The 26082-nt window shown below is 37.5% G+C and overlaps 2 protein-coding genes across 2 annotated transcripts in view; both read left to right on the forward strand.

The window, feature by feature from the left end:
- The first annotated feature begins 5227 nt into the window (after nucleotides 1–5227).
- LOC140534409 (GLIPR1-like protein 1) lies at nucleotides 5228–21918 on the forward strand. The gene is made up of 6 exons (XM_072655405.1): nucleotides 5228–5968; nucleotides 13073–13321; nucleotides 14317–14414; nucleotides 17422–17510; nucleotides 20243–20269; nucleotides 20358–21918. The coding sequence occupies exons 1-6, from the start codon at nucleotides 5792–5794 to the stop codon at nucleotides 20516–20518; spliced, it is 801 nt and encodes a 266-aa protein (XP_072511506.1). The 5' UTR covers nucleotides 5228–5791; the 3' UTR covers nucleotides 20519–21918.
- A 1424-nt stretch (nucleotides 21919–23342) lies between these two features.
- The window catches only part of GLIPR1L2 (GLIPR1 like 2), a 29853-nt gene continuing 27113 nt past the window's right edge, over nucleotides 23343–26082 (forward strand). Inside the window, exon 1 of the mRNA XM_072655406.1 lies at nucleotides 23343–23564. Within this exon, the coding sequence (XP_072511507.1) occupies nucleotides 23397–23564 (168 nt within the window). The 5' untranslated portion in view covers nucleotides 23343–23396. The remainder of the gene's footprint in view (nucleotides 23565–26082) is intronic.

Raw genomic sequence — 26082 nt, forward strand, 5'->3', positions numbered from 1 at the left:
ATTTGCAATGGTCTTAGGCCATGGGAGAGCTCAAAAAGGATTTTGAAACTCAAGTAAGAGAGGTAGAGGAAAAATTGGGAACAGAAATGAGAGAGATGTAAGAAAATCATGAAAAGTGAATCAACAGTTTGCTGAAAGAGACCCAAAAAAATGCTGAAGAAAATAACAAATAGGCTAGCTCAACTGGCAAAAGAGATCCAAAAAGCTAAAGAGGAGAAGAATGCTTTAAAAAGTAGAATTAGTCAAATGGAAAAGGAGTTTTAAAAGCTCACTGAAGAAAATAGTTCTTTAAAAATTAGAATGGAACAGATGAAAGCTAATGACTTTATGAGAAAACAAGAAATTACAAAACAAAACCAAAAGAATGAAAAAATGGAAGATAATGTGAAATATCCTATTACAATGGAGGGGAAGATGAGAGGTAGGTGATGGGTTTTACTTGAACCTTATTTTCATTGGTATTAGCTCAAAGAGGGAATAATATACACAATCACTTGAATATAGAAATCTATCTTATCCAATAAGGAAAGGAGAGGTGAGGAAACCAAGTAAGGGTGGGGGTGGGGGGGACTGACAGAAGGGAAGGTAGACAGAAGCAAAACATTGATGAGGAGGGAAAACGTGTAAAGGAGAGAGAGGATAAAGAGAAGAAAGAATAGAATGAAAGGAAATACACAGGTAGTAATCATAACTATGAATATGAATGGGTTTAACTCTCCCAGAAAACAGAAGCTAATAGCAGAATGGATCAAAAACCAGAATCCTACAATATACTATTTACAAGAAACTCACCTGATGCAAAGAGACACACACAGAGTAAAGGTTAGAGACCAGAGCATAACCTATTATACTTCAGCTGAAGTTAAAAGAAAAAAGCAGAAGTAACAATCCTAACCTCTGACAAAGTAAAAGCAAAAATAGACAATTAAAAGAGATAAGGGTAAGGTAAGATAAATAAGTAATATCAACACTAAATTATAAGCACCATGTGATATGGCATCCAAATTCTTAAAGGAGAAATTAAATGAGTTACCGAAAGAAATAGACAGTAAAACTCTACCAGTGGGGGACCTCAACTGCCCCTTCTCAGAACTCGATAATTCCAACCAAAAAATAAATAAGAAAAAAACTAAGGTCGTAAATAGAATATTAGAAAATTTAGATGTGACAGGAATATACATTTTTCTCAGTAGCACATGGCACCTACACAAAAATTGACCATGTAGTGAATTGTAAAACTTCAAAATCAAATGTAGAAAGGCAGAAATATTAAATGTATTCTTCTCAGATCATAATGCAATAAAAAGTGCATTCAACAAAGGGCAGTGGAAAGATAGATTAAAAATTAATGGGAAACTAAATAATCAAATCGTAAAGAATAAATGAGTCAGAAAACAAATCATACAAATAATAATTTCATTATAGAGAATGACAACAATGAGACAACATACCAAAATTTATAGAATGTAGGCAAAGCAGTACTTAGAGAAAAATTTCTTTCTCTAAATTCTTACCACAATAAAATGGAAAAAGAACAGATCAATGAATTGTCCATGCAACTAAGAAAAATTAGCAAAAGAACAAAAATCCTCAACTGAGCACCAAATTGGAAATCCTGAAACTTATAGGTGAGATTAATAAAATTAAATACACACACACACACACACACAGAGAGAGAGCTAATAAAACCTAGAAGCTGGTTTTATGGAAGAAAAACAATAAGATACATAAGCCATCAGCTAATTTGACTTAAAAGAAAGAAAAAACTAAATATCTAGTATCAAAAATTAAAAGGGTGAAATTAACACCAACGAAGAAGAAATTAAAGCACTCATTAGGAAATGCGTCAATAAATCTGATAATCTGAGTGAAATCAATGAATATTTACAAAAATATGAATTATCTGGATTAACAGAATGCCTAAATAGCCCTGTCTTAGAAAAAGAAATTAAACAAGCCATTCATGAACTCCCTAGGAAAAAATTTCCAGGGCCACATAGGTTCACGAGTGAATTCTACCAAACATTTAAAGAACAATTAATTCCAATGCCATATAAGATATTTGGAAAAATAGGTGAAGAAGGCATCCTATCAAATTCTTTTCATGATATAAATGTGGTGCTAAAACCTAAACCAAGAAGGGCTAAAACAGAGAAATAAAATTATAGACCAATGTCCCTAATGAGTATTGATGCAAAAAAATTTGAACAAAATTGTATTAAAGTGATTATAGTAAGATATCACAAGGATTATTCACTATGTATTTATGCCAGGGATGCAGGATTGATTTAATATTAGGAAAACTATCAACACAATTGACCATATCAATATCAAAACCAACAGAAATCATATGATTACCTCAACAGATGGTAAAAAAGAAAAGCTTTAAAAAAAAAATACAGCACCCATTTATATAAAAAAACACTAGAGAGCATAGGAATAAATGGGGTCTTCCTTAAAATGATAAGCAGATTCTATCTAAAACCATCAGCAAGCATAATCTGTAATGGGGATAAGCTAGAAGCCTTCTCAGTAAGATCAGGGGTAAGACAAGGATGCCCATTATCACTACTATTATTCAATAGTGTTAGAAATGTTATCCACAGCAATAAGACAAGAAAAAAAAATGAAGGAATTAGAATATGCAGTGAGGAAACAAAATTATTACTCTTTGCAGATGATACGATGATATGTTTGGAGAACCCTAGAGAATCAACTAAAATAACTACTTCAAATAATGAATAACTGTAACAAAGTTTGAGGACATAGGATAAACCCCCATAAATCAGCATTTTTTTATATGACCAACAAAGACCAGCAGTAAGATACAGAAAGAGAAATTCCATTTAACATTACTGTAAACGTTACAAAATACTTGGACACCTACCTCCCAAGACAAACCTAGGGGAACATTATGAACATAACTGCAAAATACTTTTCACACAAAGTCAGATCTAAACCATTGGGAAAATACCAATTGCTTAGGGGTAGGCCAAGCCAATACAATAAAAATCACAATTCTGCCTAAACTAATTACTTATTCAGTGCCATGCCAATCAAACTACTGAGAAAGTATATGATAGAGATAGAAAAAATAAAATTCATCTGGAAGAACAAAAACATCAAAAATATCGATGGAATTAATGGGGGAAAAATACAAAGGAAGGTGACCTAGCGATACCAGATCTCAAATTGTATTGCAAAGCAGAAATCATCAAAATTCTCTGGTACTGGCTAAGATATAGAGGGGTGGATCAAATTCTATTAGGTATACAAGGCAGTAGTCAATGACCATAGTTACCTGGTATTTGATAAATCCATAGACCTCAGCTTTTGGGATAAAAACTCATTATTTGATAAAAAAAAACTGCTGGGAAATCTGGAATAAGACACAAACCAGGCATTGATCAACATCTCACATCATACACCAAACTAAGATCAAAATGGGTGCATGATTTAGACATAAAAGGTGATACCATAAGCAAATTAGAAGAGCAAATAATAGTCTACTTGTGAGATCTATGGGGAAGGGAAGAATCCAGGACCAAATAAGAGACAGAGAGCATCACTAAACGTAAAATAGATAGTTTTGATTATATTAAATTAAAAAGCTTTTGAACAAGCAAAACCAATGCAACTAATATTATAAGGAAAGTAGAAATTTGGGAAACAATGTTGACAGCAAATATCTCTGATAAAGGTCTCATTTCTCAAATACATAGAGAATTTATTCAAATTTATAAGAATATAAGTCATTTCCCAATTGATAAATGGTGAAAGGTATAATGTTAATTAGAGTTGAAGATCTTCCCGCCTATCAATAGGCCTTACATGAAACCCATTAAGGGAAGCGTTTGTTAATTTCAATGAGACACTAGGGCAGGAGGGTCATGATGCTCTCCAGCTCTGAAAAGTGTATGCCTCTAAGAAGAGGTTTTGCTTTTGTCACTGTTATTGAGATTTGAAAACCCAAATGTTGGTGCTTCTCTCTCTGTAGGTATGTATGTAATGTTCAGACAGTTGGATCTGTCTCTTGGTCTGTATTTATGATCAGACAGAAGCCCTGTCTGTTGATCTTTATTTTTCTGCTTTTATTTTCTCTGTTGGTGAATGTAATTAAAATAGATTGTTGATCCCTCAAAAGTTGCTTTCCTTTCAGAAAAGCAGATTTAAGAACCTGTGCAGCAGGCCCTCCTGTGTATGCTTGCTGCTACAAAAGGATATGAATGGTTAGTTGTCAAGTGAAGAAATCAAAGCTATCTATAAGCATATGAAGTGCTCTAAATCACTTTTGATTAGAGAAATGCTAATTAAAAACTCTGAGGACCACCTCATACCTATAAGATTGGCTAATATGACAAGAAAAGGAAAATGATAAATGTTGGAGAGAATGTGGGAAAATTGGGATGCTGATGTACTGTTAGTGGAGTTACGAAATGATGATGATCAATGAAATGATCCAACCATTCTGGAGAGCAACAAACTGTGCATACTCTTTGATCCAGCAATACCACTGTGAGGTCTGCATCCCAAAGAGATCACATAAAAGGACAAAGGATCTACATGTGCAAAAATTTATAGCAGCCCTTTTGGAGGTGGCAAAATATTGGAAACTGAGGGGGTGCGCATCCTTTGGGGAATGGCTAAACAAGTTGTGTTTGTTGTATGAATGTAATAAAATATTATTATACAACAAGAAATGCTGAACAGACAGATTTCTGAAAAATCTGCAAAGACTTGTACAAATTGATGGAAAGTCAAATGAGCAGAACCAGGAAAATATTGTACATAGTATCATTGACATTGTGTGACTATGCATGACTCATCTCTTCTCAGCAACACAGTGATCCAAGACAGCATAAAGGGCTCACAAAGGAAAATGCTATCCACTTCCAGATAAAGAACTGAAGGACTCTGAATGTAGAACAAAACATTTTTTTCATTTACTTCTTTCTGTTTGCATTACTATGCTAATTGATAGATTCAGGAAGACCCAAATCAAATCCTGTTCCAGATAAGACCCTGAGCAACTCATTTGACTTATCTCAATTTGTTTACTATGAAATGACATAAAATAACAGTACTTAACTAATAAGTTTGTTGTAAGAAAAATTCAATACCAAGTATAAAGTGTTTTGCAGATCTTTTAAGCAGTTTATAAACGTTCTAGCTACCTTTGTGATGTTATCTTTATTCTCCTCTCCCCTCCCCTTCTCCCCCCTCCACCTCCCCCACCCCCCGTGCCCCAGCTTTGGGTCAGGGTTTCCTGCCTCTGTCCAGCTCAGTTCTTAATCATTCTTTCAAAGTTACCACTCCCAAAGTCATGTCAGACGCCTGGAGCTTTCAGGGTGGGGATCTGATTGCGAGGCCACAAGACGTGATGGAGGCTGGGGACCAGAACTGAGGAGTATGGAAGTGAGGCAGGTGTGGGGCAAGGATGATGGAGGAATACTGGAGAAACAACCAGAAGTTGGACTAATACTTTAGATATCCTGAACAAGGCTCCAAGAGGAAACAGCATGGCAAACCCAAGAGTGCAGTTGGAAGGGGGAAGAGAGGGAGGGCACAGGAACAGACAAAACTGGAGGTGGGGCTAGGATGGGTGGAGAGGGGCAAAGTCTGACTAAGGTAGGGGCAGGGCTTTGGGCTGGTGTGGACCACGAAGTGAGGGCGTGACTAGGGCGTGGTCAAGGCGGGGCAGAATCAGCCGTTGAGGGGCGTTAGTGCCTGTTGGGAGATTGCTGAGGTGTTCCAGTCCCTTCAGGATCTCAGTGACTCAAATCCCTAACCCATGAAGTTGAATCATAGGTTCCCCTGGCTATGGGCCCTGATTCTGGCCTTTATGGTCACACAATCATACCCCCAAACACCAACAATCACGGATCCCAAATTTATCGAGGATTGTGTCAATATCCACAATGAGATGCGATCTAAAATCAGGCTGGCTGCTGGAAACATGAGATACATGGTGAGAAAGAACTGGGTAGCATGGTGATAATTAATCCTAGTTAACATTTATCTAGCACTTTCTGATTTACAAAGCCTGTATTTTGTTTGAACCTCAAAAGAACCCTATGAGGCAGATCGCATAGGTATTCTTATCCCCATTTTACAGATGAGGTAATCAAAGTCTGGAGAGAAGCAAAGGTAAATAATCTCATAGACTTTGAGCTGGAATGGACCTTCGAGGTCATTTTAGTACAACTGCTCATTTTTCGGATGAAGGAATCAAGACTGAGTGGTAAAACCTTTGTCAAAAGGTCGCACAGGCCGTAAGTGATGGAACCAGGGTTCAAACCTGGGTACAGAACTCCAAATCTAGCAGTCTGCCCATTGCATAATGCTGTATGGTAGTATCTATAACAAGAAGGAATTTTTAAAAACCATACTAATCAGACTAATGTCTAGCCTCTTCATTTTCCAGCTGAGAAAACTGAGTACTCCCAAGGTCACACAAATAGTGTCAGTCCTCAGATTCATGGCCAGGACTCCTGATTCTAAATCAATGTTCTTTACCATTATATCAAAGTAGCACAAGTATCTTCCTTGACTGAATTGCTTCCTCTTACTCCTTCCCCTCCCCTAATATAATTGTAATCATCACAGTTATTTTGCAACTGTTATATGTAGAGGTTGGGAACACTTTGCCATTTTCCCAGTACTTTTAAATTTTTTCAATAGTATGTTTAGATAATTGACTATTAAATCTTGATTGTATGCCATATCATTTTCTCTTTATTATCATGCTTTGCTCTCCTTTGTCATAAATGCTGATCTTTACTCTTTGTGGATGGTCTGACTACGTACAGGAAGCCAACTCAAAAATAACTTCCATGTCAATAATGTCTGCAATTTCTCTTCATCCTCACCTTTTTCAATCTTTACATTTTAGTCAAATATCAGAGTGTTTGATAATCTGATATGGGAAGGTTATCAAGCCTTAATCAAATTTCTCTACCACTTCATCCTCAGCAACTAGCTTTGTTACTTAAACTGCAGTTATTTTAATGGCGGTCTTTTACAAGCACTTCTCATTAGTCCAGTGATATTTGAAGACCAAATGTCTCGTTAAATAATGCTTCTGGGAGTTTTCGGACATAAGACAAAACTCACTCAACTATTCCTTTTTTTCCTCTCCAAGGATGAGCTTAGGGGCCACAATTCCATTCAACTATAACTTTCTTCCTTCTCCCAGTTTTGTTGAGGGCAAAAAGAGATAGGATTTAGCTTCTCCATAGGACTGAAGACCTTTAAAAATGTTTTCTTTATTTCATGTGCTGCCATAGACAAAAGAATTCCACACATATTTGGTATTCAAACAAGATGGCTAGCCCACTGGAGTTGCACTCTCTGCAATAGAATTTGAATGTTTGGCAGTTCAGCTTGAGAAAGGACCTCAGTGTCTGGTACCTTCTTTTGCCAAGTGATCTTCAAAATCTTTCTAAGACAATTCAAATAAAAGTGATTCAGTTTCCTGTCATGGCCCTGGTATACTGTCTAGGTTTCACAGGCTTACAACAACAAAGTCAGCACAATGGCTCCGTCAGCCTTCAAATTAGTAGGCAATTTAATATCTCTTCTCTCCATACTTTCCTTTGGAGCCTCCCAAACACTGAACTAGCTCTGGCAATGCCTGCATCAACTTTATCATAAATGTGTACATCCCTGGAAAGTATACTGCCATGATAAGTGAACTTAATTCACAGCATTCGAAATTTCATTTACTGTAACTAATGATTCCACGTATGGATGGTGTGATGCTAGCTGGTGGAGAACCTATATTTTCTTGGTGTTAATTAGTAGGCCAAAATTAGCACAAGCAACAGAGAAATGATTCATACTTTGTTGTATCTCAACCTCAGAGGCTGCATTGAGTATACAATCATTTGTGAACAAAAAGTCTTGAAGTAACTCTCCCGACAATTCAGTATTGACTTGTAGCCTTTTCAAGCCAAATAATTTACCATCAATTTGATAGAAGAGTCTGATGCTGATTTTGTCCTCAGTGAAGAAGTCTAACAACTATCATGTTGGTAAATCCTGTGGAATTCTCCCTTGTTTCATTTAGTGGCTTCTGAATTTCCCCACCATTTTCATTAAACCAATCTTGATGCTTAAGGAGTGTTTTGAGCCAAATGAATTAATTCAGGGCTGTTCACCAAATCTCTGATCAATGCCCAGTCCTTTTCTACTCCATTGTTGCCAAATGTGTATTAGCTCAGTTGTCCCTCCACCTTAGCAAAAAAGTGCTCATTCTAGGAGAAGCTCTCTGATCTGTTGACATTGTCTTCTGGTAGCCATTTTCACTTGCAGTCACCACTTTTGTTGAATATAAATATTTAGCTTGAATAGTTTGTGATCAGTCTAGCACCATGCAAGACAGATCACCTCCATAACTCTCATATCCTGTCTGTCTCTTTTCCTTACAATGACACAGTCTATTAAATGCCAGTGCTTGCTGAAATGGTGGATCCATGAAGTTTTATTGCATTTAGGTAAAAGGAAGAGAGTGGTTGGTGATGAGGTCTTAAGATGCACAAGTCTTCAGCAGTAAGTGACAATTGCTGGGCTGTTTCTGGCTCCATGTCTCCCAAGGATTCCTTGCCATTTCTGGTGGTCTGTGCCTACTCGGGTATAAAAGTCATCCAGAATTATAAGCTTGTCCTCTTCTGGCACATTGATGATAAGGGTCTCCAGGTTTTCATAAATATTTTCTTTGACCTCATCAGAGTTCATCATGGTGAGAGCATAGGCACTGATGATGGGGTGGCATAGCACTTTCCTGTAGGTAGCAATCACATTGTCATGAGTCTGTCATTTGCCCCTTTTGGAAGGTGTACAAGCTTGTTGACTAGATGAGTTTTGATTGCAAAACCAGTGCCAGCTTTACAATGTTCCCCACCACTACAGCCACTCCAGAGAAAGGTGTATCCAGCCCCAACTTCAGCAAGCTGGCCTTCACTGGCAGCCTTGTTTCACTCAGGGTTGCTATTTGGATGCAATACCTGCTGAGCTCTTTTGCAACAGGAGCTTTTCATCTTTCCAGTCTACTGGATACCATGTTGTTCATAAAAGTATGTGCATCTATGTACTGATGATCAGTGGAATCATCTTTGCAAAAGTTTGTGTGTGTGTGTGTGTGTGTGTGTGTGTGTGTGTGTGTGTTTCAACTGCAAAATGGTAGTCTTACCTACTGTGGCAAGCAGGCCAGGATTGGGTGAAGCCGACAATTTTTGGAACGCTTTTTCTTGGCCCCTCCTCATGCCAGGAGGTGAGCAGTAAGATCCATAAAAGGCTGCTCAGCCAGGGGGCTGCTCAGTCCCACTGAAGTTTCCAATGAGAAGACTGGGCCACTGGTGTGCAGGGTTGTGACTACAATTCCCAGTGTATCCATATCCATTGCTTCATCACTTGCCTGTCACCACAGGATTTTGAGGTAGGCAAAAAAAATGGTAAAATGGTATGGGTGATGATTTTTGATTCATACGTAAATTGGATTTAAGTGAGGCAGAATTGTTCAAAGTCATCGGCCTCACTCTCTTGCAGAGTCATTGGAGTCCAGTGGCATGACAAAAGTCAAGATGACTGGAGTTGACTTAGTATGCAGTGGATAACCTTAGTTATCTTCAATGTCTGACCCGGGGGCTCAAGACCACATGTGACCTCTATATCTTTGGGTGTGGCCTTTTGATTGAGTTCAAGTTTCACACAACAAATCCTTTTATTAAAGGGATTAGTTCTGTGAAGTTTGGATTCAGTCAAAGGGAGACACTTGAGGACCTAGAGGGCCATATGTGACCTTGAGGCTGTAGGTTCCCAATCCCTGAAAACACTCCACAGCATCTACTTCAGCTGCCTTCATGACTGTTGGAACAAGTTGCTCTCAACTGTCCATTCCACTGGGGAAGTCTTCACATGCTTGAGGTAGGCACCCCCTAACACTTTGATGGTAACCTGTTGGTTATTCTCAAACTGGTCTAGCCTGTCTGCTGAGATGGTTTACCAGAGTGTGGCCACTGAGCATGCTACAGCTTCTTGGAGTCACAAGTGAGAGTTGGGTGAATCAGGTAGACAGAGAAGGAGGAAAGCAGCCCTGAATAGGGCTCAGTAGCCTTCCCACCATCTAAGTATTACCTGATTATTTTTACTTTCTTCAGTTTTAGTATCAGTCAGTCAACCAGCATTCATTAAATACCCACTATGTATTGGGACAAGTACTGGGGATATAAAGAAAGTAAAAACAAAAAAACAACAAAAAAAACCCAGCCCCTGCTCATAAGGAACTCATAGTCTAGTTAGGGAGACAATATTCAAAGAACTATGTATTAACAAGATGTATACAGGATAAATTGGAAATGATCTCAGGAAAGGTGAAAGCATTAAAGGGGATCAGGAGATCAAGAAAGTCTTTTTGCAGAAGGTGGGACTTTAGTTGAATCATGAACAAAACCAGGGAAGCCAAGATATCGAGATGATGGGGAGAGACTAGCAGGCATGGGAGACATCCAGTATGGGTCCAGGCAAGGATGACAATGTTGTTGAATCATGGAGCACATTGGGGGTGGAGGCATGAGGTTTAAGAATGAGGTTGGAAGGAGCCAGGTTATGTAGAGCTTTGAACACTAAACAAAGTATTTTATATCTCATCCTGGAGGCAATAGGAAGCCACTGAAGTAAATTGAACGGTGTAATGGTAATTTAAATGGGAAGATCTTTTCCATTTATTAATAGGCCAGTGTGACATGCTTAAATCACATGGAATCCTGAGTCTCATGAGTAAATCACATGGAACAGGAAGGGGTGGAGCAGGAAGGGTAGAAGAGGAAGAGAGCAGAGCTGAGAGAAAGTTGGTCATGAGAGCAATCAGAACTGAAGGATTCGGGCAAGCCCACAGTTGGCTCTGAGTAACAGAAGGGCATTTTGTTTAAGGGGAGCATGTCTGTGATTTGTTTAAGGGACCTGATTTGTGGGAAACCTACCAGAGGGAAGGTTTAGAGATAGTATTGTTCTCTGCATTGCTATTGTGTATAGATTCCTTTGTTACTTTAATGGATTTGGCTTTCTGGTGTCTGAATAAATGTTTTGGTTCTGTCTTCTATGTGCAGAGTCTGTTGTATCTCATGATTCAGAATTGTACCCGAATATTGCTTACTGTGAATATTGAGTTGGCGCCACAAATGGGGAGACTGGAGAGGGTGACATTGTCAAACCTGGGCTTTAGGAAGATCAGTTTGACAGCTGAGTGGAGGATGGAATGTAGTGGGGAGAGACTTGAGGCAGAGAGACCAAAAGGCAGACTACTGCAATAATCTAAGTATAAGGTTATAAAGGCATGCACTAGGGCTAATCACTCAGTCAAACAGCATTCATTAAGCAACTATATGCCAGGCACTTTTCTAAGTACCTAGGATACAGAAAAAGGCAAAAACCCAAAACACAAACAATAGTCCTTGCTCTCAAAGAGCTCATTTTCTTTTGGTGTTTTAGGATTTTTATTGTATGCTTCCCTCTTGCCCTCCTCTTCCTCTCCATCTCTCACTCTTATTCTAAGACTGACCCACTTTGAAGTCAGACGAATCCTATTTAATGTATTTTTATGCAAGTGGCCAGTGGTAACACTTCCCAGCCTGATTACACTCTTCTCTTCAGTCATTTTCTGGCTTGTCGTAATTCTGAGTTCGCAGTTCTCCACCATTCACGTCTGTACAGCATCATGAGGAACTGAACGCTTGTTATTTGAAGTAATGATTAGTCTAGAATTATTGGCATTTGTAGCAACAAACAGTGTGGAATCTTTGAAATAATTATGTAGTTTTTGAAATACAATGTAACTTTATCTCCTCCTACTTGAATCAAGGGAGAATTCACTGTCCTTCTGCCATATCTGTCTAGGGTCCAGTAATCCAAAATGCTGATCTTTCACTTCAGTGTCATACAACTGCATTTCCTATCAATTATTCATCCACCCCTCCATTCCACACCTGCTTCTGTCATCTAATTCTGAACTTTGTGTCTTATTTCTTCATCCCTGTTTGCTCTCTCATCTGTGCATTGTTTATTGCATCTTAACCTGTATTATTGCTACTTATATCCACGTTATCTCCTTTTTTATTCAACTGTGTATTTCTTGGGTCAAAGTCAATGAAAATATAGTAAGTGCCAAATATGCGTTAGGCCCTCTGCTAAGCAGTGGAATCAATTTCTGTTTTGTAGATTTGTAATCCATCTTTAATGAAAACTTTCTAGAATGGAGCAGGGAAATTTGTTTTAAAGCAGGATGCTTATTTAGGCAAAAAAATGCATGCTTAATACTCTAACTACAAAATAGAGTGCTGAGCACAATATAAATGCTCAGTAAATATTTCATTGACTGCTCTGGTTTTTGAAGGAAATAAAAGACATGGGTAAAATGAGACTTTAAAATATTTCATTTTCATATGTAGACAAGTGGAGATTATAGTTGTTAGGTTTGAAAACACATCCAAGAGACAGCAACTGTCTTTGTTCTTTTAAGGCAAATCTCAACCTCTTTCTAGAATTGAGAATGTATAGTCATGTAAAATGGAAACCTGAGGTCTATTTTAATGTTTCATACATCAAGGTGTTTTGTAGCTATAAGAAACATCAGCAGACAAGTTTGACAAAATTTTCAAAGACCACTATACAAGTACTAGCCTGGCAATGGACAATCTGCCTGTTATCTATGAACCAGCCTAATTCAGAGAAGTTCATTTCTAGGTTGATTGAAAGGTGATGAGTCATTCATTTATTCATTCATTCATTCGTTCATTTCATTCGTTTGTTTGTCACAGCAACTCACCAAGACCATCCACAATGGTGCAGAAGGTTTGTAATTGGTGTCAGTATGAGGCATATCCACATTGACAACATGGAGCACTGATAAGTTACTTAAAGTAACCAAGGAGATTAGAGTATACTTTTAAGGAACAAACAGCTAAGACTACACATTTGTGTTTTACAAGAATAATAAATGTAAACTTTCAAAAAAATTGTTATTTTACTTCAATTCCTAACTATGCACAATTTGGTTGTTTTTATTTTTCTCTTTCAGACTTGGGATCCTGCTTTAGCAAAGACTGCTAGAGCATGGGTAAAAAAATGTGTTTTCCAACATAATATTCATATTGGCCATAAATATCAATGCCATCCTGTTTTTAAAACTGTAGGAGAAAATATGTGGATGGGCACATATACCAAACATGTTCCCAGAAATGCTACTACTGAATGGTTCAGTGAAGTTGATCATTATGAGTTAGGCTTCAGGAAGTGTTACAGACGATACTGTGGCCATTTCACTCAGGTAAATATCTTTTATTCTTTTGCCAATTTCTCTTATTGAAAACCATGAATAAAACAATATTTAAAAAATCAACTTTGAAAAAAATTTTTGAATACTGTGTTCCTTCTGCAGAGATTCCAAAATATGCCTAGATGTGATTTATTTGTTTTAATGATTCCATACCAAATTTATAAAAAACAATTAACCTTCTACCCCAAATCTCTCTTTGGAAATATTTCCAAATATACATATAGATGTACATACGTACATATGTTCATTGTAACTATCATGTGCTGTTATGTAAACAAAAATTATGTGTTATCATGCCCCCAAAATATTTACAGTGTACTTGGGATGATAAAAAAAAAAAAACGTAAGTTTTTGCAAAATTATCAGGTCCAAGATCAAATGGTCTTATAGATTTGATCAGAGTTGGAAGATGTTTATCTGAGAGTGCTTCCTGGAGAGAAACATTGTTGACTTGAAGGAAATAATGCACAAGGTCTGGAAAAGAGTAGGAAGTTGGATGTGCCAAATGAGAAATAACAGACAAAGGAGTAGAACTGAGAGCAGAAATGATTAAATTAAGGAAAAGAATATTCTAAATATTTCCCAGGAGTGTATATTATTAATTCATTTGTATTTCAGAAACCCATACTGAAACTGATTCCATTAATGAAAACTCCTTAAAACCATTTGCTGTGCTCTCTTCTTTATACCCGAAGGGAACCCCAAAGGGAAAGGACCCTCACTCCAGGATTCTCCTTCATTCATTATCATACCCTGCTGACTAATATAATGCTTTATTTGTATAGCAGTAGAAAGACGGGTTTTGTGAGATCACTTTCAGAAATAATTCTTTTGGAGAAGGGAGGTTGCTGAGGTACCCAAGAAATACTAAATGACTCATTTCATGGCTGCCCCCAAAAGTACAGTTTATTCCCAAATGGTCATGTAATGTAAGCATTGCCTTATAATTTTCAGGGTGTTTTATTTTTAAATCCATTTTCCTCTAGGTTGCCTGGGCTGCTTCCTATAAAATTGGCTGTGCTCTTAAAATGTGTCCTAATTTAGGAAAACATATTGCAATGTTTGTGTGCAATTATTCACCTGCGTAAGTAATTATGTTGTTTAAAACTTTTTAAAATGGAAATTAATTGTAGATTTGTTTGCTATTAAGAAGAGTAACAGTAAGACCTATAGGATTATGTAGTTCAAGTAGAAGAAATCATATAAAAAGGGGTTGGGGAGCAGTACTACGTGGAAGAAGACATAACAATGTAACCCTGTATAACACTGTCCTCTACCTCTTCCACAGATCATTGAGGCATTGTCATAGAGATGTTGGAGGACCAAATATGGACATGCTTGTCTAGAACTGTGGTTTTCAAAGGGTGTATAATGACTTGTGTCCTGCAATTTTCTTTTGTTAGTTGTGATGCACAATTTTGCTTTATACATATTTATTTAGAACTTCATAAACTAGAAAGTATCTATTTTGGCCACCATAAATCCAGCTCCTTTTGTATTTAACAGATAACTCTATGAACCATGTTAACATGTGATTTTCTAAGTCAGTATGTAGCCAGCGGACAGCCTTACGCACAGTTTAGTGACCCTCTTTCCATTTTAATTTGACATCATGTTCTAGATTCATAGTAAAACATTGCAATGATTAGAGTTTTAAGTTTCTCACTGTTGTTTTCCTTTACAATGCTGAAGTCATTTTATAAATTGTTTTCCTGGTTCTGCTCCCTTTACTATGCATCTGTTTATACAAGTCTTCCCAGGTTTCTCTGAATCTATCCCTTCCATACTTTCTTAAGTCACAGAAATATTCTTTTTATTATTTTAATTAATTAATTTGTAGTTGTCAGCATTCACTTCCACAAGATATTGAGTTCCAGTTTTTCTCCCCATCTATCCCCTCCACCCACCCCAAGACAGCATGCATTCTGATTACCCTTTCCCTCAATATTCCTCCCTTCTGTCACACTCCTCCCTTCTCTTATCCCTTTCCCCTCTGTTTTCTTGTAGGGCAAGATAGATTGCTGTATCTTATTGCCTGTATATCTTATTTCCCAGTTGCATGTAAAAGTAATTTTTAAAATTCACTTTTAAAACTTTGAGTTCCAACTTCTCTCCCTTCTTTCCTTCTGACCCATCCCCACTGATAAGACAAGCAATTTGATATAGATTATACCTGTATAGTCACACAAAACATTTCCGTAACAGTCATATGGTGAAAGACTATATTTACCTCTATCCTATCCTGCTCCTCATTTATTATTTTCTCTCTTTTGACCCTGTCCCTCCTCTACTTACTGCCTCCTCATCTGCCTTCCCTTCTATTATCACCTCCCACCCCACTCCAGCCCTTATCCCCTTCCCCCCTACTTTACTGTAGTGCAAAATAGATTGTCATGCCAAATTGAGTGTACATGTTATTGCCTCCTTAAGCTAAATTAGATGAGAGTAAAGTTCAATCTTTCCCTCTCACCACCCTCCTCTTCCCCTCCATTGAAAAAGATTTTTCTTGCCTCTTTTATGTGAGAGATAATTTACCCCATGGGAGAAGTGAGGCTGGTGACCTTGCACAGCCCTCCCTCACTCAAAATAAAGTCAAGTGCAAGTCATGTTATCATTTCTGTGATGGCATGGTCTTCTTCAGCAATGAAGGATGAATACAACAATGTGTGAGTAGACACAGCTGCCTGAATGGGGACCCAGTTGGCTGGGTAACTCAACTCCTCCTTTCCTGTCTATCTTCCCCTCCCCTTCTCCTCTCCAAAGGAAGGTAAATTTGGATGGCCAGAGGATGCTGTTAATGTGGGATTTACTGGCTAGATTTTTCCTTTCCCTTCCTTTCCCAAAACCTTAAACATTACTGCACTCTGAAGCCCATAGATTGGACAACACTAGATCCTGCCCAAGCTCTACTTAAGGGCTGTTTTTTGGACCCTCCTGGCTTAAGAGTGATTATCAATAGTAACTGTTGCTGTTTTCCTCCAAGCCTGGTGTAGTTATTTTCTTTGCCTCATTAAAGGAGCCTTCCCCTGATGACTTCTTAAAGAGGCCTATTCACTGAATGGGCATTACCTCACCCTTTGTGAGTACCTGAATGGACCTTGGCCTAATGGGGCCAAAGTCTCCCATTGCATCCTGGGTCATCTTCAGTCACCCTGATGAATATCTGGTCACTGGATTCAGATGGCTCTGGAGGAGAAGTGAGGCATATGACCTTGCACAACTTTCTCTCACTCAAAACAGTTAAGTGTAAGTCATGTCATCATTTCTCTGCCAGCATGGTCTTCTTCGGCAAGGAAAGACAAACACAACAACAACAAATTCACCCAATTCTACTTTTCCCTTTCTCCTTCTCCCAATGTATTGCTCTCTCACCCCTTAATATTATTTTTTAAATAACATCCCTTCCTATTTAACTCACTCTGTGCCATCTGTCTATGTATGTAATCCCTCCAACTACCCAAATACTGAGAAGAGTCTCAAGAGTTACAAATATTATCTTTCATGTAGGAATGTAAACAGTTCAACTTTAGTAAGTCCCTTATGATTTTTCTTTCCTGTTTACCTTTTCATGCTTCTCTTGATTCTTGTGTTTGAAAGTCAAATTTTCTATTCAGCTCTGCTCTTTTCATCAAGAATTCTTGAAAGCTCTCTATTTCCCTGAATGACCAATTTTTCCCCTGAAGTATTATACTCAGTTTTGCTAGGTAGGTGATTCTTGGTTTTAATCCCAGTTCCTTTGACTTCTGGAATATTCTATTCCAAGCCCTTCGATCTCTTAATGTAGAAGCTGCCAAATTTTGTGTTATCCTGATTGTATTTCCATAATACTTGAATTGTTTCTTTCTGGCTGCTTGCAATATTTTCTCCTTGCCTTAGGAGTTCTTGAATTTGGATACAATATTCCTAAGAGTTTTTCTTTTGGGATTTCTCAGGAGATGATTAATGAATTCTTTTGATATTATTAAGAGCTTTCAGAAATCAGCATAATTTTAATTCATTTAGTAATAACATATTCATAGAATTTAAAAATAAACAATTGACATGATAACTATTGATAACTACCTAACTAATGAATATTATTGTTTTTGTAGAGGGAATATTGTTGGAGAGGCACCTTATACAAAAGCTTACTATTGCGCCCTTTGTGAGGAAGGAGATACTTGTGAAAACAATCTTTGCAGTAAGCAACAATGATTACAAAAACTAACAATTGCAAATTACAAAAAACAATTAAATGGGATAAGAGGATTTCCACAGTTGAATGAGTTTAAAAGTTTTAGCTTCTCACTGAGTCACAGAACGTTAGAAGAAATAAAAATAACAATAATAATTTGCATAGTTCTTTAAGGTTTGCAAAGCACTGTATAAAGATTTGTCTCATTTTATTCTCACAGCAGTCTTGTGAGCTGTTATTACACTCATTTTACAGATGAGAAACAAAGGTTTAAGGGATTTGCTTAGTCAAATTTGAACTTCTTGACCAGGGCTCTATTCACTGTGCCACTAACTCATACCCAAACAAGAATATATTCTACAATATATTCCACAAGTAGGCCTCCAGACTCCATTTGACAGGGAACTCATTCCCTCTGAATTCCCTCATTTCACTTTTGGTTCTCATTATTTGGAAGGTTCTTTTCTTATATTGAGCCTAATTTTGCCTCTGCAATTTTGTTATTACTTTTTGCGTTTGTCCTTCATTCTCAAAAAGGAGCATGACATCAAGATGATGACATGACTTGCCGTTGACTTTGAGTGGAGTGAAGGAGACTGTGCAAGGTCACCAACCTCACTTTCTCCTCCTGAGCCATCTGGGTCCAGTGGCCTGATATTCATCACGATGACTGGAGATGGCCCAGGATGCTATGAGAGACCCTGGCCCTTTCACACTAAGGTCTTATCACATTCTCACTTTTGAGTGAGATATACACATTCAATGAATAGGCTTCTTTAAGTAGTTACTAAAGGGATGGTCTCTTTACTTAAAAAAATCACTCAGGGAGAAGACTCTCAGTGCTCTGCGTAAAAGAGAAACAAATACTATTTGGTAATTATATTCATTCTAGTGGGTTTGGACTTGTTGTCCAGTTTATAAGCTCCAGAGTGAATTGGGTTTAAAAGGCTTGATCTTTGAGCAAGAAATGTAGCCAGTAAACCCAAAGGAAAAAAAGGCAACTTTTGGCCATAGAAGGTACTAGGAGTAAAAAGAACAGATCTAAATGCTCTTCTACAAAACTGTCTTTCAGGCACTTTAAGATCATTACATTATCTATCCTAAGTGCTCTCTTATCCATACTAAAGATTTTCATTTCCCCATATGGCATGATCTGAAGGCCCTTTAATGTTTTGTGACTTCCTCTGGGAGCTTGCTAGCTTGCCAGTATCTGTCTTAAAGAAGCAAAGGTAACTCTCAATAACGAAATGAAATCTCTTTAAGGATAGAAATGATAATATTTTCATTTTCCAAAGTTCCATGTACTATAGCTAGAGTAGTCACTCAATAAATCTTTGTTGAGTAAACAAAAACATAAAGCTGCTTAATAATTTACTTAAAAAGAACATAACAATTTAATAATAACATGTTCTCTTCACACCCCATCCCTAGCATAATTCCTTAACCCTAATGTATTTATCTGAAAACAGTGCTGTACTTGGAGTCAGGAGAGACTTGAATTCCAAAGCCACCTTACTAGCACTTACTAGCTTTGTGAACAAGAGCAAATCATAAATATTTCTGCATTTGCAAAATGGGAGTTTCCATGCTTGCCTCACAGAGTTATTATGAAGGATAAATGTGATCATGTATATGAAAGTTTGTATAATAATAATCTTAGAATGCTGTATAAATGTCAATGTCACTGTTATTATTGTGAAGCCAATGGAGAAAGGGGAGAACAAGTATTTGTATAGAGTCTATTATGCGCTACATGCATGCTACATGCTTTAAAAGTTTTATTTCATGCTATCCTCACAACAACCCTAGGAGGGAGGCACTATTATTCCTATTTTACAGATGAGGAAACTGAGGCAGATAACAGTTAATGACTTGCCCAAGGTCATACTGTTTAGTAAGTTTCTGAAGCTGAATCTGAACTCAGGTCTTCCTAACTCCAGGCCCAGTGTTTTATCGATCATACCACCTAGCTTCCATTGGGAGGAATTTTAGGCACCTGATAGACTTTTGGGGGAAATTTGTTTTTTAGTTAGACAATTATTTTTTATGTCCTTGTACTGCTACGAAGATCTAAATCTACCAGAAAAAACTCTCGCACACTGTGACAATTTTTTTCACCTTTCAAATAGCACCACATAAAAGACTGCCTATTCCCTTTTGTGCTAGGCCTACCTTCCCTCATACTTCTCTAGAGACAAGGAATAACTACTGAAAGTACAATTTTTGCTGACTTGCAAATTATATACAGAATTAAATATGGTTATTCAAACTTTAATCATTCCCACACTTGGTTAGTAAGGAGGATGTCTTTGCCAAATTGGCTGGAATATAGAAATCTTTTGAAAGGGCAAGGAGGTAGAGATTCTGGGAATTTGGATTAATGGGGCACTCATTGTGGTCCTGGGGCAGTTAAGGGGTCCTAGGTGATGGCAGGGCTTTAGTGCCAGGATGGTTAAAAAAAAGGAGGAGATTGAGAGGTACCAATGAGAAATCTTTTTTAGTTCACAATTTTAGCTAGGATAGACATATACTTTGTACATACAAAAGCTTTTCACAAATATTTTCTGATTCATAGCTTCTGTCAGTAATTTGAAAGCATAAACTTTTAAATGCTCTAAATCTTCCTATTATGTGTTTTAAAAATAACTAAAATTAGCTTCCTAAGTTGATAATTGATTTATTTTTAAAAGTGAAAAAAAACCTAAAGACCTTTTGATTTGTATTTTTTCTCTTTCTAGGAAATCCATTACGTGACAAAGTTGAAAGTATGTATACATTAAAATAGCTAATTATTAACTAAGCTATTTTTTGGTGTGACATTATAATAACTATTCTGTGCTGTCCTTGTAACAGGTTACCCCTACTGGAATCCAAGATGGGAAGTTCCTCGTCGGATGACTTGTAATCCATTTTGTCAAATGTGTGTGTCAGTCAGATTGGTACTACTGGCATTAGCAATTCCTGGTATTTTGCTACTCCAAAAGAAATACCCAAATATGCATTTAATGACTTAGTTTATGAGGAAGGCTTAATTACCATCAATCCAATTCTCTACTAAATCTCCATGCCTTAAATATCTCTCCCATTTGAATTAAATAGCAGGTCAGAGGAGATCCTGTGGAGAAGAAAAAAAATGGACTAATGAAATCAGGTGGTAAGGCTGAAAAAGTAATTTATGTGAACTTGGCATTATAGCTACATAAATGTGAAACAATTTTCATATGCCTGTTTACCAATAGAATGAGTGCCTTGGCATTAAAGATAAAGTTACTGTAAACTATAAAACAAATTAGTTGATATATTTTGCTTTGGCTCCAATATGACAATATCATCACCATGATTCACGATACAGAATATATGGGCATTGTCAGTTAGATGTGTGACATAAGGGTTGCCCAATATATTTATATAAATATATATTTAAGAATAATATTAAGATCTTATATGTTAAGACCATTATATAACAATTAACAGTGGAAAGGAATTTCAAAATGAAATATGGTATTCCAATATAATTCATGGAAATAAACTCTCAGTAAGTAAATTCACAGTTTTTGAAACACAAAATTACATTTTAGAACAAGCCAACAAGAACTGCTTTATTCTGACCAAGTTAAAAAAAACTTTCTTTTTAAATCTAAAAGAAAAATGTGAGTAATGAATGAAGCTCTGCACTGAGATGGACAATGGTTTTATCAACTAAAGCATTAATTTAACATCTTCCTACATGGTGACAAAAGAATTAGTTTTTAGTTCAATCAGTTTTTAAAATTCTGTTGTTAGAGTACCAAATTGACTTAATTTTTGCCACTGTTAACCAATATTGTAAAAAAAAAAAAAGAGTTTGTAAAATGAATTGTTGTGAAACAAATAGTATTTTTCCATGAACTGCCATTATAATGTGAGAAATATATTCTTGAAAGGGGATAGTGAGGAGTAGCTTCCTTGTCATTGTGCTTTTCAGCTGAAATACTGGTGTCTCTCAGCTGGCAAATGTCTGCATTGCCTCTGGATTATTGGTTATTTCTGCACAATAAAACCATTAGCATTAAAGTTAAAAATGCCCATCTGCAATGTTTGTATTTCCAAGTATCTGAATATTTCCACTTATCTGAATAATTGGTGAAGTAAAAGCAGATGTGTCCAGGTTCTTTAATTTTTGAACTTTTGAATCTGGTGTTTTGGTATATTGTAAATGTGGTTATTGCCTTCATCAGGTTTTAATACAAACCCTGTCATCATTAAAATTTGTGTTAACAATGGCTACCAAACAAGGTTTAGACAAGATAAAGACAAAGTTATGCATGAGAATAATACAATGTTGGAATTCAGATTACTTTTCCACTTGTCTAATTTATTTTTGCCATTTGATTTGTTGTCATGCTATATTAATAAACTTTTGCTTAAAATTAAATGTACAATTAAAACATTATTTGAGTACAGAATCTTCAATTACTCAGATTAATTAATTTATTTAAAAGTTTGTCAGGTTATTTGAAAGATTATATCATATCTATGTATATGTATACGTATACAAGGAGAAATTAATAATCAGTCCATGCAACATGATAAATACATAATATAGAATACTATATAGGTATATACATACATATATGTATTTTGAATGCCCTGATTCTCACTGGCTTTCATAAAGTATTATATTAGAGTAGATATTTTCTTAGGTTTTGCGGTTAAGATTTTTTAAAACTTCAAAACAGGGATAATTGTATAATTTCCAAGTAAATGCACAGGTTCCAATGATAGTACTTGGACTGTGTAAGTTACGGTAGTCTTTATTCATAAAGTTTGTAATAAGCAGTAGTCTCTAACACTGAAAATATTTATGTAATTGTATTCTGACACCCACAAATAAAATTAATGTACAGAATAAAATGCTCACAAAATATCATTTCTAAATGTTAGAATTCACTTGCTATTTATGAGTTATGTGATCAGGAAGATGATCAGGAGTAGTCATTGTTTCCCATATCTTTCCAAACTAAAAACTTCCAGGAACACAGGAAATATTCACCCAATCTATAGTCATTAAAACTGAATTCACAAGATAAGACAACCACCACAAAACCTAGAAATTTCACCAAATACCACTGAAGTCTTCCACTCCAGCCCCTTCCTCCAAATCTAACCTGCATGGGATCTTTCAAAGCAAGCTCATAGGCTTGTCCCTGTCTGGTTCCTCTACTGCAAAAAGTCAGGAGGATTGATTCTCCTTTCTACAAAAGACCTCTTCTGAATGTTTTAAATGCACAGAATGAAATTCCACAGAATTATAATGGAGCCTAATTATCTTGAAATACAATTATTAAAAAAAATTCATGGACCCCAAGTTCAGAATCTTTGCCTTAGAGTATTTTCTTCAACAAGTTTGCCATCTCTTCCATGAGTGATCCTGCCATGCAAAGCTTGGGGAGCTCTGGGCAGGTGCAAGGTAGAGAGGGAGTATAGGAAGTGGGTCCAAAGTATCCTGACAAATCAAGAGTCTGGGAGTGGGCGGAGCCAACAAGAACCTGAGGGCGGGGAGTACTGTTTCAGCGAGGGATCCTTCCAATCACAACTTAGGGAGCCATCCTTATAGGTGACACTGCCCTCCAATCAAAGCCTTAGAAGCTCAGGGAAAGGGCAGGGGGAAGGCGGGGGCAGACGAGAGAGAACTCTCCAATCAAAAACCCAGGAGCTCTGGGAAGGGGCGGAGCAGAGGAGCACACAAGAGAGAAGTCTCCAATCAAAGCCCCGGGTATTCTGGGCAGGGGCGGAGCAGAGGAGCAGACTGGAGAAAAGTCTCCAATCAAAAGCCCTGGGAGCTGGACAGGCGCTAGCTTGCTGCGCATGCCTGGTACCTGAGGCGCGAGGCCCGGCGGCCAAGTTGAAGCCATGAGGCGTTGGCCGTTCCATTTCTGCCTCCTGATTCTCACGATCGAAGCGCCGTCCAAGAGCAGCGTTCCAGACATCGATGATGTCGAATTTATCCACGAATGTGTGGAAATGCACAATTTGCTTCGGACGCAGCTGTCCCCGCCAGCAGCCAATCTCCAGCTCATAGTGAGTGGATTTAGAAATACTTTCCTATTTCCGTTTTAGCGTCCACTCTCATCAGCCAGTTAACGTTTCAAACTACAACAGTTTGAGAATTGTCCAAGTTTGCATTTCAGGGTAATTGGTTTCCTTTGTATTTTAAGCATTTAAGCATCCACAGTCTTTCACCATGATGCCAGAGGGGCCCATGGCTTGTAAAAAAGGTAAGAATCCGTGGTTCAAGCCAGCCCCATGTATTAAGTGCCTACTATGTGCCAGGCACCATACCAAGTGCTGGGAAAATGGATGACGACCCTGCCCTTGCTGGCTGGGGCCCCATTCAAGCTGCCCCAGATGGTCCCAGTTTTGTCTCCAGAAGCCCAAAGGCTGATGATACACGTTGGGCATCCTTCTTTGTGGTGTGTGGTTTCAGGTCAAGGGGTCTCATTCTTTTTGGGTCCTTGCCCACAGAACACCCAGGAACTTGGCCTGTTGAGTGGGCTACTGGATCTTATCACTGTGGTAGCCTCAGCCACCACGGATGAGCCTTCAGAACCTTAGACAGTGCCCTTAGAAGGTATGACCTAGATGAAGATAGAGTAGGCTTATAGGAGAACTGGTAGAAATGAGTGTCACAAAAGCCTAAAGAAATAGAAAGAGTAACTGATCGTTTGTAGGATGAGGATTGAGGAAAGAACGTTGAAATTGGCACTTAAGTAACTTTTGGTGGAATGATGAGGTTGGCAGCCAGACTGTAGGCAATTGTGAGAGTGAAAAGAGAGGAAATGGAGGTACCTATTGTAGATGGCCTTGGCATATTTAGCCGCAGAAGGAAGGAGAGGTATGAGGTGACAGATAGCAGGAAACAAGGATCAAGTTTTTGAGGATGGGAAAGGCATGGGCATATTTGTAGGCCATAGAGAAACAACAAGTAGACAAGGAGAGATTGAAGATAAGTGAGATGTAGGGATGATAGAGAGGGGTCAGTCTGCTAGAGTAGAGAGGATGGAATTGGGACCATTTTTGCATGTAAAGGAGTTTGCCTCTTCAAGGAGAATGGCTATCTCATTACATAAGAAATGGGTGGAGGAGATAGGAGCAAAAACATATTTGGGTAAGATGCAATGAGGAGGAGGGGGAAAGAGGGAGCTTCCTGTCAATGGCTTCAATTTTTCAATAAAATATGAGGTTCTCAACTAGAAAGGTGGGTGGGTGGGTGGGAAAGCCATGAAAGTTTGAAGAGGGGTGAAAAGATTTGGAAGAGCCACTGTGTAGAATGAGATTGTGAGTCAGTTAAGGAGAGAGAGCCCAGTTGAGGTTATGTACCATAAATTTATCAGTACAGTAATATGGTTCTACGATTAACTCAAGCTTCATTCAGCAGCATGTGTGTGGGACTAAAGATAGCAGAGAATGGAAGTGATACAAGGCTGAGACATGACAAGGCAAGACTACAAAAATGAACATGGGACTCAAGAGAAGTGAACTGTGCTGTGTTGAACAAGTTTACCATTGGGTCAGGATGGGGAAGGGAGAAGAATGTAACTAGTGTAGAGGTGATGGCCTTGAAAGAATTTAGGGGTCAAGGGATTAGAGACCATGGTGTGGATGAAGATCAGGACTTTGGGTTGCAAGGCAGCAGGAGAGGGAAATTGACAGTAAATTATTATCTGATAAGGGTATTTCACAAACATGGAAGTGGTACATTTGTGGGTGATGCCAGTTCAAGAGTGTGGCTATCTTTGCATGACACTGAAGTGAGTTTGAGAAGTAGATCATGAAAAATGTGTACATTTAGGAGCTGTGAGGTTAGGATGTTTAAGGGAACTACTTATCTACACAAATATATGAGAATATATACGTACATATGTGTATGTGTGTGGATACACATATAGGTGTACATATATCTATACATATAGACATGTGTCTATACATGTATACGTATGTGTATACACACACACTTACACACCCAAGTATGATGACAAAAGTTGAGGAAGACTGTGAGCCAGACACTGAACTCTTTAAGGAAAGAAGAATGTCTTGGAGTTTGGTAAATAGATGACAGCTAACAGGATTTTGATTGGGTAGTAGATATAGATATAATTAGATAGATATAGATTAAATGAACCTCAGCAGAGGAAAAGAGGTTACTGAATCATGGTAGTACAGGGTACATGGACAAAAGTTGCTCAGCATGGGGAGACATGGATAGGTTGCAATATGCATAATTGGAGAAGACATTCAAGTTGGTGAGAGCACAGATTCATTTGAGTATATTTTAAATATTTTTCAAATAAAGCAATTTTTTTAAAAGTCCATTTCCCAGTTTTTTTTTACAGATGTTTAATTGATTCACATTTAAAGTCATAATTTTTAAGTTTGTGCCTTCATTAAACTACTTTATATTGTATTCTCTGCTCTCCTTCTTGTTAGGGCAGTATTGGTCTTTTCAATTTATTTTGTTTATAGTAAAATATCCCTATCTCCTCCTACTAATTCCCCTTTCTTACTACCCAATTCTGAGTTCCTAGAATTTAATTTTATT

Source organism: Notamacropus eugenii, chromosome 3, assembly GCF_028372415.1.
Source record: "Notamacropus eugenii isolate mMacEug1 chromosome 3, mMacEug1.pri_v2, whole genome shotgun sequence".
In the NCBI taxonomy this organism is placed as follows: Eukaryota; Metazoa; Chordata; class Mammalia; order Diprotodontia; family Macropodidae; genus Notamacropus; species Notamacropus eugenii.